General features: G+C 43.0%; 1 protein-coding gene across 1 annotated transcript; it reads left to right on the forward strand.

The window, feature by feature from the left end:
* The first annotated feature begins 13,543 nt into the window (after window positions 1-13,543).
* ACBD7 (acyl-CoA binding domain containing 7) lies at window positions 13,544-19,816 on the forward strand. The gene is made up of 4 exons (XM_055429195.2): window positions 13,544-13,698; window positions 18,013-18,130; window positions 18,235-18,297; window positions 18,381-19,816. The coding sequence occupies exons 1-4, from the start codon at window positions 13,552-13,554 to the stop codon at window positions 18,452-18,454; spliced, it is 402 nt and encodes a 133-aa protein (XP_055285170.1). The 5' UTR covers window positions 13,544-13,551; the 3' UTR covers window positions 18,455-19,816.
* Window positions 19,817-20,317: the final 501 nt, after the last annotated feature.

Genomic DNA, 20,317 nt, shown 5'->3' on the forward strand with positions numbered 1-20,317 from the left:
GCAGTGCGCAGGCGCAAGGTGTGTCTCGCGAGATCTCCAGTTGCCTGGTAACGGGCAGCCAACTGTCTGCTGTCTGTCCTGAGGACCGGTGTACCGGTTAGACTCCACAGGCTAGTTCTTGCTCCAGTCGTCGCCGCTTCTTTCTAACCCAATTTCTGCCTTTCAGCGCCTGGTAGTCTGAGCCCCTCTCGCTTTTCTGTTTTCGGCTTGCCAAGTGTTAAGTGTTAGTCGTTCAGTCCTGCCCTACTCTTTGCGACCCCATGGACTGCAGCTTTCCAGGCAAGGATACTGGAGTGGGTTGCCGTTTCCTTCTCCAGGGGATCTTCCCGACCCAGGGATCGAACCCGGGTCTCCTGCACTGCAGGCAGATTCTTTACCATCTGAGCTACGAGGGCTTGCCAAAGAGATGCTAAACCAGTGCCCCCTTCACCGAGTCTCTGCCGAATCCCAGGCAATGTGGAAATAAAGAAATAAAGATAAATGGGAGACGGGGAGGTGGTGAGGAAACCATGCACTTACAGGCAACGATGTAGACGATCTTGAGCCTCTGGAAAGAGGCGAATAAAGGCTATCTTGAATTCTGTGAGAGCAGTTCAGAGAATTCCAAATATTGTGACTACTCCAGCCAATGGGGGCTTGAATGGTTACGAATGGAGTCGCTGGGAAGTCATAGACAATTGTAAGACAGCTGAAGAACATTTTCAAGATCAGGCTTCTGAATCTGTTGATTTACTCTTGTCAAGACCGAGACCATAGTTTGCTTCTGACCTAATAAGCCTCCTTCCTCCTCACACACTTTCTTTTCCTTTTTCAGTCTAACTTAGCACTTTTATTCCTCTTCTAAATATCTTCCTCTTTTTCTCAGTCTATTCACCGCTCGTTTTGTTTTGCATCTTTGGTCTGTTTAGCTTCAATTTTCATCACCTACATAGTACCCAACTGGCCGTAAAGTAAACAAAACAAGTAACTGTGCGTGTGGTCAGAGTATTGCAGGTCACTCCGGGTACAGTACAGTGTGACTTTTTTTTTTTAATCAGAAAAATTAAAAAAAAAAAAAAACCAAAAGAGTTTGAGTGTAACAGGCTTTTGTTTCGTAAAATGAATAGTAACATCATCATGATAAACTGTAAGCATGCAGTTGTAAAGCAATCTCAGATCACAATTTTGAGCAGCAACCTCTCATTGCCCAACAGAATCCCTCTGTTCTTGAAATGTCTGTCACTGAATGTCCTGATTAAGCTCTAACCTGTTTCTATCATGTCTGTTGCCTTATTCACTAGAAACAAGATGGGCGTTTTGCGCACTGGAAGGCAAGAAGTTCATGTCTCATGATTTTTTAATATAATACTTAAAATCTTCAGTGGCAGCTAGACTTCCTACTACCATTGGTAAAAGCTGTGACACTAGACCCTAAGGCAGGTCACATGAAACAAGACCTGTTTGTATACTCAGTACTGTGTTAGGTCATAAATCATTCAACCCTTGAAAAACAATAAACTTTTTTTTTCTTCTTTGGCTGAGCCACACAGCATGAGAGTTCTTGGTTCCCTTGCCAGGGATTGCACCTGCATACCCTGCATTAGAAGCTGTAGTCTTCACTGGACCACCAGGGAAGTCCCCCAGATTGCTAGTTTTGAATGGAACTTAACCCTGGCTTTTGATTTGGTAAATTGCTGATTATGGCTATCTTTGTTAAATTTAAATTGAATTAGCTTAATTTGTGACACAGTGATTTTTTTTCTGGCTTCTTATGTGGTCAATGCAATGTTATATTTAATGGTGGCAAGCTGAGATTAAAATGTTAAATGTAAGAGCCAATCACAACGTTATTTTTTTTTCAAAGGAATGAAAACAGTACTTTATCTACTGTAAAATTGCAGGTTAATGACTTAGCCCTACAGAGTGGCTCTCAAACCTTCAATGAACTCACACTGATTTAAAAATTATAAAGTATCATTTCAAAGATTAAATAATGATGAGGGTAAATCACATGTTAAGTAGTGCCACCAAATAGAAGTTTTAAAACTCTCAGTAGAAATATTTGGATAAAAAGATGAGAAATTATTCAATCAAAGTGGAAGATAATTATAATTTTAAAAGAATGAAGTATTATGAATCTTTTTTAAAAGTATTCCAATAAATATTTTTAAATCTAAAAATATAATAAAGTCTCAGATCTAGCTTTTAAGCTATGTGACAGAAACACATCAGATTGAAATGCTAAAGTAATGGGAAGGAAATAGGTGTAAGTTTTTGTCCCCCTAAGGTTTCAGATTTATAGCTTGAGTATCATTTCAGTTTATATTTACCCTATGAAGATTTGCAGCCACTATATCCATGACTCTGGATCAAGACCAGCTAAGGTCAAGATCTTAACCTCATCATCACATGACTCTAATGCAAACTGATTAACCCTGTCTATGAAGTGATAAAAATAGTACCTGTTGTGAGGATTAAAAGAAATAATCTACTTAAAATGCTTAGCACAGTGCCTGATACATAGAGTGCTTCATAAATAGAACTGATAGATCCAGTAGCAACCTGAATTCAGAGATAATAGGTTAATAAAAATTAAGCCTCTATGATTTTAGTGCCTTGTTCTGTTCAAAGACTAAGCAACAGAATTTCCACAAGAATGTTGCTAAAATGAATGACTGCATTTTGAAGGTAATTTCTCTCCCATTTGTATCATACAAACACTGCAACAAAAAAGTTTTTTAAAATTTTTCCCATGACCCAATTACCTCAAAACTCATTTCCTTTCAGTGTTTCCTTCTAATTTGTTTCACATTTAAGTGTGCACTTACATTGTTAAAATAATATAAATTTTGTGTTCTGATTTTCTTTTCATATAACATTTTCCCCTATATTTCCCAAACATAGTTTTCAAGTTATCACTTTAACATATATTTAGTATCTTATACCAGTTTACTTTTTAATAATAGCTGTTACTCTTTTTACCCTGTGAACTCAATTTTGTCTTTGAATAACAAAGTGTTCTTTTTATATTCATTCTAGAATTGGACTACAGTTAGGTTTATATGCTTGCCATGATGTAAGAGTCATTTAAGAGACCTGGCGATGTTTTGTCATTAACCACAGTTTTTTGTTGAAGGAAAGTTACCAGCTGGAAAGTTTGTCAATAGAAGAATGTAGGAGAATTGAGCAGCAGACTCTTCTTTCCCTCTGTGGCATCCTCATCTTTGCTGTGTGTGTGTGTGCATTAGAGGTCTCCAGAGAAGTAGAACCAGTGGACATACAGATGTGAATTATGGAGCCTGAGAAGTTCCACAGTCTGCTGTCTGTAAGCTGGAAATGGAAAGCTAGTGATGTCATTTCAGCCTAAACCCAATAGCCTGATAATCATGGGAGTTTAAAAATCTCATTCCAAGGACAGGAGAAGGTGAGATGGGATGTCCCAGCTCAATCAGGGAAGCAAGAAACAAGGGGGCAATTCTTTCTTCCTCTGACTTTTTTACTCAGGCCCTTCATGAACAGAGAAGCTTGGCAGGCTGCGGTCCATGGGGTCACAAAAGAGCCGGACACGACTGAGCATGCAAACGCAGTTCGTGGATTGGATGGTGCTCACCTCCATTGGGGAGGGGGGATCTATTGGGTTGGCCAAAAACTTCATTCAAGTTTTTCCCCATAAGTTGTTATGGAAAAACCCAAAGAAACTTGTTGGCCAACCCAATATTTTACTGAGTCCACTGATTCAACTGCTAATCTTTTCCAGAAGCACTTCCACAGTTTTTGTTGTTCAGTTGCTAAGTTGTGTGCAATTCTTTGTGACTCTATGGACTGCAGGTTTCCCTGTCCTTCACTGTCTCCTGGAGTTTGCTCAAATTCATGTCCACTAAGTCAGTGATGCTATCTAACCACCTCATCCTCTACTCACTTCTTCTCCTTTTGCCTTCAATCTTTCCCAGCATCAGGATCTTTTCCAATGAGTCAACTTTAATACTTTGGCTCCCTGATTCGAAGAACCCCCACGATATACCCAGAAATAATGAAATAATGTTTAATCAGGCCAGTCAAGTTGACACATAAAATTAACCATCCTGGTGTGATGGTTACTATATCGTACATAATAATGGTTATATAAACAATAATGTTATTTTTAAATCAGTGACTAGAATAACTTTCATGATGAGCTACAAAATCAATGACCTTTTCAGTATGCAGTTAACAAAGCCTCCTACTGAAAGTGGTTAGTCAGTGGTTATTATCTGTTTTCAAAGTCTAGATCTTTTCCAAGACTGGCTCATTGGCTTACACAACATCTCCTCAAAATCCCAAGGACTTTCTGTCCTTCCCCTTTGCCATCCTCTGACTCTTGGCATTGGCCCTCAAGCTTGTCCTCTCAAGCTCACAGTTTAGTGGTCACAGCTCTGATCATCACAACCAAGTGGCAGGAAACAGAAGTTTCCCTCGTGCATTTCTTTCTATCAGAAAGAAAAATCTACTTAAGAAGCCCTAACAGACTTCCTTCTGTGGCTCACTGGACACATGTATCAGTCACATGCCCACACCGAAACCAGTCCCTGGCGGCGGTGAGTGAGTCAAACGAGACTTGCTGAGACCAGTTATGAGCCTTCTCTTGGAGATGGAGCATAATATGGCTCCATAACTAAATGAAAGTAGGATCATTGACAAAAATGAAGGGGGAAATGGCTGTTAGGTGGGGAACCAATACATTAATATCTCCAGTAGGGTGACACTTTGTTTAGTGGAGTTCAGTTGCAGAATACGTTAATTGGACACTAATACATAAAACACATGCAATATAACAACCAAATGATCAGGGTGGAAACAAAATGATGAGCCCTATAATTTAATTCAGCCCTGTCTATGTATTATCATTGAAACCAAGCCTAAAAATGACACGTTTAAAAAGGAATATTAAACTCATGAGAGGTTGTTGGTGGTACCTTGAGAAGATGAAGCCCTGAGCTAGCCATTACATCTTCTTAAACTGGGTAAAAGCTGGAAGGTATTTATGAACCTTTATTTCGAAAACTCTTTTAAAGTAACAGTCATGTCCAATTCTTTGGGACCCCATGGACTGTATAGCCTGCCAGGCTCTTCTGTCCACGGAATTTTCCAGGCAATAATACTGGAGTGGGTAGCCATTCCCTTCTCCAGGAGATCTTCCCAACCCAGGGATTGAACCCATGTCTCCTGCATTGCAGGCAGATTCTTTACCATCTGAGTCACCAGGGAAGCCCAAAATAATAACAAATGTTAAACCAAAGTAAAAGTGCCTCCTGTCAGACATAGTCTTTTTCTGAAGCTAGTTACAGTGAAATCATCCTGGTTTTTCCTAGGAGTTTTCAAACATAATAATTTTAAATTAATGTGAAATGTGATCTTCCTGGCTATGCCTAGTTAGTTGTTTGCTTTGGGAAATGGTATTAGTTGTCTGTGGTTTCAGGGAAGTTATATTTATTAAGATGTTTGTTATAGAGAATTATTTATCTGAAGTTGTGACATAGTCACCTGACATAATTACCAATTCAGTGTTAGGACATCACTGACTTTATAACTTTACTAGTTTAGAAGTAACTTGACCTCATTGCTTAGTGAGAAGGTACTAAGAATCCTGTTTTTATTTTCTCCCCATGGACCTGTTTATAATGAATTTGGCAGCACTAATAGACTTATTTGAAATAAATAACACAAGTATGAGTCTTTTCACTTCCTTCCTTGTGAATAGTCATAATCAACAATTGTTTAGGCCAGTCAGACCTTGAGCAAATTCAGCCAGTCACACAAAACCAGATATCAGAAATGGAGAACCATATCATAATTGTTAATGTAACATTTAAAACCACTTAGATTTATGGAAAAAGCTAATACTTCTGATTAGTGACTAGTAAAATAATAAGGTGAATATCATAAAAATGTAACAAAGTAGGGAAAAAATAAAATGGTAGAAAATTTTAATCTATGTGTAAAAGAAAATCTTTGAAAAATGCAGTTTGCTTCATATATAACTTTTTTTGTGTGTGTAGCCAATATGAGCTCTTCTAAGCCAAACATTATAACTTTTTAAGCTAGAGATGAAAAAGTCACTGAAAATGAAAAGCCTACAGGATTTAGTTTCTAATAAGGTAAATGTTTATAACCATTAATCAAAAGACTCTTGGGGGATCTTCAATAATTTATTTAAAAGAATAAAGTGATCTAGAGTCCCCAAAATGAGAAAATGGGCCCATTTGTCAGTATAGTCTCACAAAAGACCATCATTACAAAACTTCAATCCTCTAACTCCCTGGCTGGGCTGACTTTCAGTTCTTCTAGCTCAAGAAACTGGTTTTCAGTGACCAGAACTCTGACCAATGTTTCTTGTAGACACAGGGTTTTTGGCTGCTACTAATTTTTACTTTTGCTTCCCCATTTTTTCTTGGTTCTTTTTTCCTTCATTTTTAAAAAACTCTTTTCTTCATTTTCATCTTTACTTTTTTCTTTTTCTCATTTTTTCCTTTTCAAAACTTTGTTTTCTCTTATTTAGACTTGTCAGTATTTGGTTTTGTTTATTGGCATGTCTGGCATTATGTTTTGGTTCCATTATAAAGATCAGTTCATCAGAGGGCGTTGGGAAGTGATTTTCTTTTGAGGTGGTTTGGGTCAAGTTTCTGACCAGCTTTCCTCAATTTTAAGTTGACCTTGAGATACCTTGACTCCCAGGTCAGCAGTAAGTCCAACACACGCCTGGCCTCTCAGACATCTCTCTTGAGGATGACCGCCATATTGACAATCACCAACAGTCAAGACATCGCCACGGGCAACATGACCAAGCTAAAGCTGGCTCAGTACATCCTGACTTAGGAAAGAGGCAGTCATGAAGATCACTGACAAGACTTAGCCAAACTCCTCCGGACTCCAGAGACGGTCCCTTGAGTAAGAACCATGCAAGACTTGAGTCCTCCCCAAAGAGTTATTTGTAGTGATCCATTCTGCCTTCCTTGAGGAATTACTCAACAGAAGAGACATATTTGAGGACCTGATGGCTCAAAGAAATCCGTAAGAAAAAGAGGTTCTGGCAAATTCCATCAGTGACACACTGTCACCAGAAGTGCATTGCTCATAGAGTTAAAGACAGAGCACCTGCTTTTGGATGCTGATATAAAAAAAACTTTGAAGACTATGGCTTTGGCCTTACATTCACCTTTAGCAGCAAGCTAGATGTCTTCATTGGCCATCCTCCTTTAGGCTGCCCTGGAAGTCTTCCAAGTCCAAATAAGATAGACCCACAGTAGACGTATGGAATCTGAGGATCATCCTATGTACACTGGTCTGCAAACCCCTTACCTTTTGATGGACCCCTGCCTTCAAGGAGCTTCAGGAGTCAGTACTTAATGGAATAGACCATATGCCCTTTCACATGTCCAGGAAATGTGAAAAACTGCTCAAGAAATTTCTCATGCTCAATCCCAGCAAGAAAAGCACTTTAGAGCTCATCAGGAAAGATCCATGGATAAACACAGGTCGTGAAGATGAACCAAACCCTACGTGGAGCCACTGTCTTGACTACAAGGAACCCTGGTGGTTGTGTCCAGTGTGACAAAAGGGAAGAAGTCCAAGGCTCACTGATGGCTGGAAGCACAACCAAGTGATGACCATCTAACTGCTTCTGAAGTACAAGAGAGCCGAGCAGGAGGGCCATGTCATTACCTCAAAACCCCAGACTTTGGTGAATCTAATCAACAGCAGCCCACCGAAGTTTCTGCTAACACAAAACAGTGAGGTGTCAGCGAGCTGGTAGCCCCTTCCACTAGGTCCCATTCTAAGAATACTCAGAGGGGCAACACAGAGCATAAGCCACCTGAGGAGGACCAAGTGTAGGGCAGAAGGGTAGCGGCAAAGCCAAGGAGGGGAAGAGACCACTTAGCCTCCAGCACAAATCAATGCAGGAATTGTCTGCTTTGGGAGTGAGCAAGCCCCGGCCAGGCCTCCATGCAAAAGGTCAAAGACAGCCTAACCCTGCCAAGGTCAAGGGCTCTAAGGTGTCTGCACCCTTCCAACACCCCAGTCTCCCTGACAAAGCCATGCCTGCATAGAGATCCACGCATTACGGCTCACCAAGGCCTCAGGGTCATGCCCCCTAGGGAAGCTGGGATGTGTCCCCAGCCCAGACTCTCAAGGGTGTCCTTTTCTTCCACCCACACATCAGAAGTAGTGGCAAAGCCACAGAAGGAACCAGCGTCCTCCAGGGTGTGTCCAAAGGAAGCTCCATCCATCGGGGCAACCTCTGAAGGATAAGCCACTCCAGCCTTCCTTCCAAAGGACCAGCAAGGGCTTCTTCACCAGGTTCAAGTTCAAGTTTATACTGAAAATTATGTGTTTTGTCAAGAAATCTTGACATTATGAGGAGGATGGGAGACACTTCCCCCTCATGGAATGGGAGCACAGGCAGTGAGAAAGAAAAACCGTGGGAAGGCCAGGTCGTGCTCACGACACTTGAAGACCGTGAACTTCATGGAGCCCAGCGAGAAAGTGCAGGGCTTCAACCGGGTGCTGGAAGCAAAGGGGGGGCAGTGCGAACTGAGCAGGAGGCCTGCGCTGCTGTGGATGCCCGGCGCCGGGGCCAAGAGGACAGGGGTCCAAACGGTCACGGCCGCCTCTCAACGTAGCTCCTTTTCCGTGGAGAGCCGCGCTTCTGCGGATTTGGAAAGCATTATCTCAACTCCCCCGCTAAACTCCCCATTGCATCCTCTACCCTCAAAAAGTGGCCAGGAGCCTCCAGGGAGACAAGAGGTGGGGCAGTCCTTGCCCCCGCCCCTGAGTGCTTGCAGCCGGGCCGCGCATCTCGGCGCCGGCTCCGCTGTCGTGCTTGTGGGGGAGGGGAGCCAGGGTTGCGAGACGGCGGTTTGGTAACGTATCAGAACCCCTAACGGGTGCTTCTGGGGAGAATCTCATGGGCGAGTTTTGCTGAGCAGGCCTGACTAGTATTACAGCGACCACTGTGCCGAAAAGAGTTTGGGGTTATGAGAGCTTGTCTCTCATAGGAGAGCTGGGATGAAACTGAAATGTGCGCGCAGCAGGCGCTCAGATGGTGTTTGGGCTTATAGGGCGCTCATTCTGGCTGCAGGTTAGAGACTCGATGGATAAGCGGCCAAGTTCTCTTTGTGTTTTGAAAGTGGTCTCTTACCGCAAGGACAGTGAGGCAGACAGCAAGAACAAGGTCAGCTCAAATCATTGATGGCTGGGCAACCTCTCGTTTGTAATTTTTTTTCCCATTCTACTTGATTTCTTCCAGAATACAAAAGGCAGAGGATGCTTCCCCGGCTTGTTGTATGTGCTAGAATTTCCATGCAATGACAAGAGAAATTCAAGGATCTTCTAGGGAACTCAACTCATGGATGTTAAAATTTATATAGAAGAGCAGGGTGCCAAGGACAGGCCTTCCTGAAGAAGAACAAAATTGGGAGGCTTTAATAATTAAGACAATGTGATGTAGGTGGGGGGATAAACAAATGCAGAGCCCAAGAAACTATTAATATGTTAACTCTCATGATTTCTCTTTTAAACCCACCCTAATCAGGCTTGCCCCCCCCACCCCCAAGATTGCATTAAAACTTCCCTTCAGGTCATCAGTGATCTGGACAATGACCTAAATCCAATTGCTAATTCTCAGTCTTCATCTAACCTAACATACTTTGGACATGAACTTGGGCAAACTCCAGGTGATGGTGAGGGACTGGGAAGCCTGGCATGCTGCAGTCCATGCTGCTGCAAAGAGCTGGACTTGACCTGGCGACTGAACAACAGCAACAAAACGTACTTTCTCACGCGTGATGTTTTCTCAACACTGCATTCTCTTGGTTTTTCTCTCACCTCAGTCATCACTTGTCTCCTTCGTGCTCTTCCCCCAAACATTTAGTGCTGAAATTTCCCATGGCTCACTCTTCAGCTCTGTTTCCATCTCTCCTCCATACACATTGAGTTTCTAGGGCCATCCTATCTCAAGTTTCAGAAGCTGAACCCTTGAGTCTCAGAGCTATACACCCAGCCCGGTCGGGACCTGCATGTCTAACTGCCCATTTCACATTTCCACTTGGATGTCTGACATCTCAAACGCAGCATGTCCACAGTGGGACTGCTGATGTTTGTTGCTGTTGTTCAGCTGCTGAGTCATGTCTGACTGTTTGCAACCTCATGGACTGCAGCACGCCAGGCCTCCTCATCCCTCACTATCTCCCGGAGTTTGCCCAAGTTCACGTCTGCTGAACTGGTGATGCTATCCAACCATCTCATCCTCTGCTCCCCTCTTTTCCTTTTGCCTTCAATCTTTCCCAGGATCAGGGTCAGCTTTTCCAATGAATCAGCTCTTTGCATCAGGTGGGAAAAGTATTGGAGCTTCAGTTTAGCAACAGTCGTTTCAATGAATATTCAGGGTTGATTTCCTTTGGGATTTGACTGGTTTGATCTTGCTGTCCAAGGGACTTTCTGATCTTTGCCACCCCATCAGGCCCACTCCACCTATAGTCCTTCCAGTTACTCAAGGCAAACATCTCAGAGCTGTCCTGACTCCTGTCTTTCTTTCATACCAATACAGAGTCTATCAGGGACTCCTGTTGACTTTACCCTCAAAATAAATGCAGAATCTGAACATCTCACTGCCTCCACTGCTGCCACCTGAGTTGGAGATACCTGTAAGTTCTCCCCTGGATTTATTATTACAGTAAGACTCTTGCTTCCAATGTTGTTCTTTGTAGTCATAGTAACAGAAGAGATTCTTTATTAAAAAAAAAAGTCAGATCATGTCAGTCTTCACTCAGAACCCTTCAGGGGTTCTGTTTGACTCCCTCTTGAAGCCAAATGCCTTTAGGCAAGGTGTTGTGTGATTAGGTCGCCATCTCCTATCCTCTGACCTTTTCTCTTGCTACTCTGCTCCAGCCCCATTGGCACATCACACCTGCCAGGAAGCTCATTTCTGAGTGCCCTTGTACTGGATGCTGTTTTGCAAGGGAATGTCTTCCCCAGAGATCTTCCAGGCCAGCTCCCTCACCTCCTTCAGCTTTTACTCAAATGTCACCTTCCCAAGAGACCCATCCTGATGACTATGCTTATAACTGCAAGTCACCTCCTCACTCCACATGCACAAGATTCTCCATCTCTTTGCTCTGCTCTTTTGGAAAATTGCACCTATTAGGGGCTTCCCTGGTGGTCCAGTGGTTAGGACTTCACATCTCAATGCAGGCGGCGCAGTTTCGATCCTTGGTCAGGGAGGTAAGATCCCACATGTGTCATGGCCAAAAACCCAGAAAAACATAAGACAGAAGCAATATTGTAACAAATTCAATAAAGATTTTATTTTTTAATTTTTATTTTCAGCTGTGCTGGGTCTTCACTGCTGCATGAGAGCTTTAGTTGTAGCGAGCAGGGGTTACCCTTGGCTGCAGTGCTTCTCTTGTTTCAGTACACCGGCCCGAGGCACTTGGGTTTCAGTAGTTGCAGCTCACGGGTTCTAAAGTGCAGGCTCAGTAGTGGTGGGGCATGGGCTCAATTACTCTGCAGCACATGGGATCTTGTTCATGGACTAGGGCATACCTGTGTCCCCTGCCTTGGCAGGCAGATTCTTAACCACTGGACCACTAAGGAAGCCCAATAACAACTTTAAAAATGGTCCAATTCAAAAACACCTTTGCAAAAGAAAATAGCACCTATCACTTAACATCTTTCAGTAGATTGTATAATTTGCTTTTTTAATATGTTTATTATCTGTCATCCCCTACCAAAATGTAACACAAGGATAGGGATTCTTGTTTGTTTTGCTGACTGATGTTTCTCAAAATCCTAGAAGGGTGCCTGGCTCATGTTGGCACTCAATAACTGTTTGACTAGATGAATGAAAGCATGAGTGAATAAGGAGGATAGGATGGAATGGAACCAGGAGAGTCACAGAGGTAAAGGGGAATGTTCTATTTCTTAAATTGGTGGTATGTTCATAAATGCGCCCTTTATTTTTAAAAATATGTATGTATGCATACTGGTTTATAATCAATATTTAATAATAGTAAAAATAAAAGTCTTTACTGTCCAGCTTGACTGACTCCGTAAGGGTTCCACAAAACTGAGTTTTCATTGTACCTAGTATATTATGATCACTAAACTGAGGACACTGATGTTTCTGTTGTTTCTTTTTGCTCCTTGAGACAGGCCAGTCATGGCTCTGGCAACCAGTAGAAGGATGGCAACTCAAGAGAAGAACATGTTTTGAAAAGAGTGCTTAAAATAACATTCTAGACTTAAAGAATAAAATGGAGCACAGTGTATCTTCCCTCTCTTTTCCTCCTGATTTTTTATAATGACTATAATATCAAAATGTCTCAGCTGTAGATACACACCGATACCGGAGCTCACTGCAGTATTTCCCAGCTGACACACACTGGTAAACAGGGCTTACCCCAGCAGACAGAGCACTTGCTCTTCTTCAGCTGCTATTTCCATTGTGCCTTTTAGTGTGCTGCTCATCGTTGGGAAATTTTGAAAAAAATTCTGCGCAGTACAGAAAAAAAGAATTTCTTTTTCTTTTTTGGCCACATCACATGGCTTGTGGAATCTTCCTTCCCCAACCAGGGATCCAACCCGGCCCTCAGCAGTGATAGCCCAGAGCCCTAACCACCGGACCACCAGGGAATTCCCCTTTCAGTATACTGTTCTAAAATTTGCTTTTTGTCCTTTATTTGGAAACTCACTGATTTCACCATGAAAATAGTTTTGAGGAGAAAATAAAAATCCAAGGGATTTACATGAAGATGTGGCAAATAATTTTTAAATGTAATCTTATGCAGGTAAAATGTTTCTTATGCAAAAGCAAGGTAAACCGTTTTAGAGCCTTGAACTCCTGTATATTGTTACATTGTTAGACATTTCAAATCAATAGCTTTCTTAAAATTGAGTTTGCCCTTTCTTCCAGTTTACTCCACGAAGACGTCTCTGTAATGAACTCCTCAAATGACCAGAAAATGCAGTTCCAGTTCTTTGAAAATTTAATCAAATGTGAATTACAACCCCCTTCTGTGTCTGCAGACTTGGAGTGACACTGGGTTTGTTCCCCTGGAGAAGGGGGTCATGTTGAAGAGTCCTGAGCTTTTTTTTTTTTTTAACCCTAATTGAAATCAAGTTGGGATGGTTGCAGAGCGTGTTCAGAATGTAAGCGGCTCTCCTTTTATAACGAGGAGAAAAGAGGCAAACTACCTCTTTTCATTCCAGACGGGTCAGGAGACAGAGACATCAGATAAACGCTGTCTGCCATTGAAACTCTTAGAATCATGCAGAGGACAGAGGTATATATCAAAAGGAATCCCAAGTGAGGTCAGTGCCCTGGAGAGACCTCTCAGGATTTCCTGCAAACGACCTCCAGAGAATGAATAGAGCGAGTCAGGGGCAGAGAGGAGCTCATTTAAAGTATCTTCCCTGCGCATTGCCAGTGGCAACCTCTGGCAGCGCACAACTCTGTAGGGCTTGGGCTGGGAGAAGAGCGCGGCCCAGCGGGCCGGGAGGGTGTCACCGCCCAGCCTCGCCCTCGCGGGCCAGCAACCAATGGGCATAGGCCGGGCCCGGCAGCGCGACCAAGGGGAGCCGGCGGGCGGAGGCGCGCTGCCCTTTAAGGAGCCGCTGGGCGCGGGGTCCGGGAAGCCGGCGCTTGGAGACAGGCCTCGTCCAGGTTTAGCCGCCATGTCCCTGCAGGTGAGCTGGGTGTGCTCCCGCTGCTGGGGGCGCGGAGGAGCGTACGTCCCAGAGAAGAGCGCTCGAGTGGGGCGTGGGGCCGGCGTGACGCCCCGCCGGGGGCCTGGTGCTTCGGGCCGCTGCTGCTTTGTCCCCGGGGGCTGTCCGCAAGGACCCCCGAGACACGCCCACCGCGTCGCCAGCGCCCGCTTACCGCGCGTAGTCCGCCCCGGTGCGGCCTGTGGACGGCGTGCCGGGCTCCCTATGGCAACTCTTGTGAACCCCGGGGACCGGTTAGACGCAAACCAAGCACCGGCCGGGGGAGCGCGGGCGCGGGGCTGCTCCCGGCCGGCTCGGCGGGCCCTGCCCAGCGCTCTCTTCCCATCCTGGAGAGGGAGGTGTGGGCGACTGTGGCCTCCCCTTGCTCCTTGGCACGTCTAGGGGCTCTCCCAGGCAAGTGCAGAGATCTGGAAAACCACGATCTTAAAATACTATTCTTATGATATTTGGAGGAAAAAAAAAATTATGTTTAGGGTGGAAATTTGGGGGAAAGAGAACAAATATAAAGTAAAAAAGAAAAAAGGGAAAGTGTTAGTTTCTCAGTCCTGTCCGACTCTTTGTGACCCCATGGACCCGCCAGGCCCTTCTGTCCATGGAATTCTCCAGGCAAGAATACTGGAGCGGGTAGCCATTCTTTTCTCAAGAGGATCTTCCCAACCCAGATATGAAACCAGGCGGATTCTTCACCAGGGAAGCCCATAATATAAAGTAAAACATCAGACATTCCTTCACCCAAGTGATAACCACATTAGCACTCGGTTACTTTCTCAAGTGTTCAAGAAACATCTGTGTGATATGTGAATGTATATGTTTATACACACACTTTGCTTTTTATATAATTTTGCGCACGATCTCTTTTTTTTTTTTTTTTTTGTACTATGAGCTTTTTGTCACCACTAAATATTCTTTAAAATTTTTAAATGTCTGCATTGGGTGCGTGGCAGGATGCACCCATGTGACAGTGGTGACTACAGGGTCACTGCTACACCGGGGGCGGCACCGGTGGGCCTTGTGAAAACGTGAACGGAAGAGGGTGTGAGGAGAGGTTTTAAGGGAGTTGCTTTGAAGACCCTTCAGGCACAGGCACGGGGGAAATCCAGCGGGTCAGCTTTTAGCCAAGGTGCTGAGGACCCGGATTCAGCAGAGTGAGCTCAGCGGGGGTTGAAATTCCTCACCCAAAGCTGCGAGCTCAGCTCTGCAGCAGCACAGGAACATTATCCAACTTTCCCTTTGGCGCAGAGTGCTTGGAATTAAGTGTAAATGACTGTACCTTTAAATTCCTGTTTCTGGAATTTCCCTGGTGGTCCAGTGGTTAAGACTCTGTGCTTCCACTGCAGGGGCTGTAAGTTCCATCCTTGGTCAGGGAACTAAGATCCTGCGTATGGTGAGGTGTGGCTAAAGATTAAAAGAAAAAAAAAAATCTGTTTCTCAACTATGATAATTTCATACCCTCCTAATATCTACTTACTTTTCATTCATGTATTCAACAAGGAGGTACAGGGCTCAGATGGGCTCCTACCACCTGCCAGCACTCTGTAAGGCAAGGCTCTTGCTACTGAGATGAACGTTTGTGCCTGTCCTCTGTTCTGGATACCTGGGGGGAACAAATACATTCCCACCAGCCCTTGTGCTGAGCCCTGATAAATACTGTTGGGGCTGCCTGGAACCCCCTTCCCTGTCCTTGTCCATCCGCTAGGCACTGACCCCAGGCCCAGCTAAGCATCATCTCCTCTGAGAAGGTGACTTCCACCCTCGCAACTGCTCCCTTCTCTGTGGTCCCAGGCCACCCTCTGCTCCTCTGCTTGAGCAAGTATCACATGATCACTGTGACCCACTCATCTCCCACAGGATGCTGAGCTTTGTGAAAGCTGGCTGCCCTGTTCATCCCTGTCTGCTCTCCCAAGGTTTGGCCCCTCAGAGGTGTTCAATACATATTGAATCAATAGTGTGGTACAAGTGGTGAGCTCTGGGCCAGCAGAGTCAACAGAATGAAGTCAAGAATATTTACGGGCTTATTCTTGTTTCATCCTCAGGCTTCCTGGCTGAGGTTGATGCCTTTCTTTGAGCTGAAGCCAAATCTCATGGGAGCTCCATTGCTTACACAGAGTCCCAGGGCAGTGTGTTTCCAAGCTAGAATTAAAATCCAGGATCCTGATGTGAGCCCAATGTTTTTCCCGCCATGGCTTATCGTGGTTGGGCTGGGAGAAGGCACATCGAAACCGCCATGTAAAACATGAGTGTATCACGTTGGGGTGCCAGAGAAGGGCATGCTGGGGAGAAAGTCTGGCCCTGGGCCCTGCTCTGGAATGGGTTTTTCTTCTCTGCCTGGGGAGAAAGTAGAGAGGGGACCCCTGAAATTGCCTGGGAAGTGGTCAAGGGCTCCACTTTTGGAGAGGGTCCAAGACTTTCATGAGCTTGTCAGATGGTTCCATACCCCTCAAAACATGAAGCACAGTCTTCCAAAAACTCCTTCCTGGAAGGCAGGGACTTAGCATGGCTTCTGAGAAGCCTTAGAATTCATGTCAAGGCTTAGCTTGCCAAAAGGACTTGAGTTGCTGTCATTGGAAGATGGCATGGGACCTCACAGCAAATAGAACACCTGAGATGCCTGCCAACCCTGAAGGGAAGGATCCCTATACTTCCTGGACAGTATCTCCCTGTCCTGCCCTTAGGAAGCTGAGGGCAGTAATGTAGCATTTTAACTTTGTCCTTATTATAGACACAGTATGTGCACATTATGGGAAATTTGGAGAGTATAGATGGTATTTTTTAAAAAACAGGAAACTTACCAATAGAGGCCATTAGTATTGACACATTTTAGTGTATTTAGATGTCTCTTCAAGATACTGATTTTTTTTCCTTTGGATAAATACTCCAAAGTGGGGTTGTGAGATTATATAGTAGTTCTTTTTTAAATTTTTTTGAGGAAGGTTCATACTGTTTTCCACAGTGGCTGCACCAATTTACATTCCCACCAATGGTGTATAGGCTGCCCTTTTCACCACAACCTCATCAACACTGGTTATTTCTTGCCTTTTTGGTCATAGCCATTCTTACAGATATGAGGCGATATGTCATTGTTGTTTTGATTTTCATTTTCCTGATGCTTAATGATATGGAGCGTCGTTTCAGGTCACTATATATCTTCTGTGGAAAAATCTCCTGACTTTAAAAATCAGATTGTTTTGTTTTGCTTTTTTTTTGCTGTTCACTCATATGAGTCCTGTATATATTTTGGACATTAGCCCCTTATCAGACATACAGTTTGCAAATATTTTGTCCTGTTCAGTAGGTTACCTTTTCATTTTGTTGATGGTTTCCTTTGCTGTGCAGAAGCTTTTTTGTTGGCTGTAGTCTCTTGTGTTTATTTTCGTTTTAACTAGTTTTACTTTTGGTGTCACATCCAAAAATCATTGCTAAGAATGATGTCAAGGAACTTATTTTCTATGTTTTTTTCCTAGTTGTTTACAGTTTCAAATCTCATTTTCAAGTCTTTAATTCATTTTGAGTTGATTTTTGTATGTGGTGTAAGATGGAGTCCAGTCTCATTTTTTTGAATGTATATTCAGTTTTTCCAGAATTGTTGACTGAAGACACTGTCCTTTCTGCAGTGTATATTCTTGGCTCCTTTGTTGTAAACGAATAGACCATATATGCATGGGTTTATTTCTGGGCTCTTGACTCTGTTCCATGGATCTTTGTGTCTGTTTTTATGTCAGTACCATACAGTACCATACCTTATGTTTTGCTTACTATATAGCTTGTAATATTATTTTAAATCAGGAATTGTGATGCCTCCAGCTTTGTTCTTCTTTCTCAAGATTGCTTTAGCTTTTATGGTTCCATACACATTTTAGGATTGCTTTTTCTCTTTCTGTGAAAAATGCCATGGGAATTTTGACAATGAATTGCATTGAATTTGTTGATGACTTTGGGTAAGATGAACATTTTACGAACTGTTCATTTTATTTTCTGTCCATGAACAGGGAATATCTTTCCATTTATTTATGTATTCTTCAGTTTTTAAACATTTAGATAAACATTTTAAATATTAAGAATTTTATTTTGTTTTCTGTATCAAATATGTAGGTGCATTGTCCATGTAACAGGTAAGGACCAGAGAAAGTATCCACAAATTAAACTAAGGATAATTTTGGTGCAACCAGAGCAGTAAATAGTTCATTTCTGATTGAAAGCTTCCTATCCTCTTTAAGTTCCCCTGAAGCAGATAAACCTGCCAAAAGTTAGCAAATGCACTGTGTCTTTTTGTTTTAGGCTGATTTTGACAAGGCGGCCAAAGACGTGAGGAAGCTGAAAACCAGGCCAGATAATGAGGAATTAAAAGAGCTCTATGGACTCTACAAACAGTCTGTAATTGGAGACATAGATATTGGTATTGTGCTGTCATATTAAAAAATAACAGAACACTTTATTGAACAGTGTAGAAGCGTTAAATAACAAGTAATCCTGTGAATATATCTGTCCTTCTTTTGGCAGAGTGTCCAGCACTGTTAGATCTAAAAGGAAAGGCTAAATGGGAAGCCTGGAACCTTCAAAAAGGTAGTTAGTTTTTAAATGTTACACGAACCTTCTTAATTTCCAAATATGTCGGTCGGTGAGTCAACCTGTTTGTATCTTTCTAGGATTATCAAAGGAAGATGCCATGAGTGCCTATATTTCTAAAGCAAAAGAGCTAATAGAAAAATACGGAATCTAAAACTCAGCCCGTGAGAGAATTTTCCTTCTGAAGCCTTCATAATGGTATCATGACCTAATACTTAGGGGAGAAATGCACTGTAACTCTTGATGGATCGTCAATATGTTTTCTAGTAACATGACTTGTCATTCTGAATTAGAGATATGCTGAAACTACATGTTTAACAAAATTTTACTTGCTAAAACCAGGCAATTTTTAAGAGTTCTTTTTAAAGTGTTGCTCTGGTAGTGTGTACACAAAAACATTAATGATTGCTTGTTCTTTTGGCTCTGTTTTTTCTGCAGTTAAGGGGTCTTACTGGTATAATCAGCACAGTTTATTAAGAACTAATCACAAAGGTCTTTGTTTCACTGTGTAGCTTTGGGGTTCACACCAACGCGGAGCCTCAGCAATACAGACACACCTGGCTCCAGGCTCCCTTCAGTGACTGATTTATAGGTAACCTGAAGCAAGTTACTGAAGCTTTGCTGAAGCTCATCTGTAGGGTAAGGGGAAAATGTCGATCTCAGAGGGTAAGAATTGAATGAGGTACTTGTAAGTATCCTACCTTCATTTTAAAGTGTATACTGTATAAAAGCTGATAGCAAGCAACAAAATTTTTAAAAATAAACTTATGAGTCTATCTCAAGCTCTTCACAGAAAGAAGAAAAGCTATCATGGGCTATCAACTATTCAAGTTTCTATGCTTAAGACAAAAACGTCAGGCTGAAATGTAGTAGCTGGTGATGACAGACTGTACAGTATGCCTCTGAAGTCTAGTTTTATCAAGAGTCAAAATGCAGAATCTGGAGTGTCTATTGGACCAGTTTGAAGTCTCACTTGACTGTCCACAGGCTCTCTGAAAGAAGGTGGCCTCATTTTCAGAGTCCTAACATCCGTTTGAGATTCCACAGGCTAGAAATCTTCCCAGACAGTGTGCCTCTGTCCCCTGCTGAAGGGTGTAGGTTTGGTGTTGTGTGAGCATCGGGACAGATTGATTTCATGTGACTTAAGAAAAAAATTTTTGGATGGAGTAGATGAATTTTCAGGGAATTATGTTGGGTGAAAAAAAAGCCAGTCCCAAAAGGTTATATATTGTATGATCCTGTTTATTAACATTCTTGAAATGGCAAAATTACAAACCTTGAGGACTAAATAGTGATTGCCAAGGAGGAGGGGAATGGGGGAGGATTTTAAAAGGCCAGCAGGAGGGATCCAGTGGTGATGGGATGTTCTGTATCAGTGTCATCCCCTGGTTGGGTGGTGACCCTAGAATTTCTCACGATGTTGCCATCTGGGGAAACTGGGGAGCTCTGTGTTGTTTCTTAGAACCCCATGTGAATCTGCAGTTCTTTCAAAATAAAAAGTTTAATGAAAAACAAATCTAGCTTGATTTCTAATCTAGAAAACTTTGGAAAGTAAAGGTGATTCTCCTCTCTACTAAGTGTTGCCTAAAGACAAAAGTCTTCCACGATGAAGTCGACACCGTCTTCCAGCAGAGGGCTGGGAAACTCTTCGAGCTATTCCTGCATGGACCTCACCTCCACCCCAAAAGCCTGGCATCGGCTGCATCATGAGATTCCTATTTGTGAACTGTAGTAACTATAGGTTGTTCGAATGAATAATCACAAATCTAGATTCCTTTAGCACCAATCCTTCCAGAACGGAGCCCTGTATCCTACCAAAGAGTAAAGCACAGTTCAGTGCATACTGAACAGGGAACATAGTTTCTTGAGGTTACCTTTAGCTCAAATGTATTACATGAATTCTAACTCAAAACCCTTCTCCCCGCCACGATGAATTTTGTATTATTTTCACTTTGTTAAAAAGAAACAATGGGGACTTCCCTGGTGGTCCAGTAGCTAAGACTCGGAGGTCCCAATG

This window comes from Moschus berezovskii, chromosome 15 (genome assembly GCF_049115385.1).
Source record: "Moschus berezovskii isolate FMDL1 chromosome 15, NW_MosBer_1.0, whole genome shotgun sequence".
Classification (NCBI taxonomy): domain Eukaryota; kingdom Metazoa; phylum Chordata; class Mammalia; order Artiodactyla; family Moschidae; genus Moschus; species Moschus berezovskii.

Excerpts from the sequence above, each read along its gene's own strand:
- ACBD7 (XM_055429195.2), top strand. The coding sequence starts at position 13,552 with ATGGGCATAGGCCGGGCCCGGCAGCGCGACCAAGGGGAGCCGGCGGGC. Across the intron at positions 13,699-18,012 it reads TAGCCGCCATGTCCCTGCAG|GCTGATTTTGACAAGGCGGC; the intron begins GTGAGCTGGGTG and ends TTTTTGTTTTAG. Across the intron at positions 18,131-18,234 it reads AATTGGAGACATAGATATTG|AGTGTCCAGCACTGTTAGAT; the intron begins GTATTGTGCTGT and ends TTCTTTTGGCAG.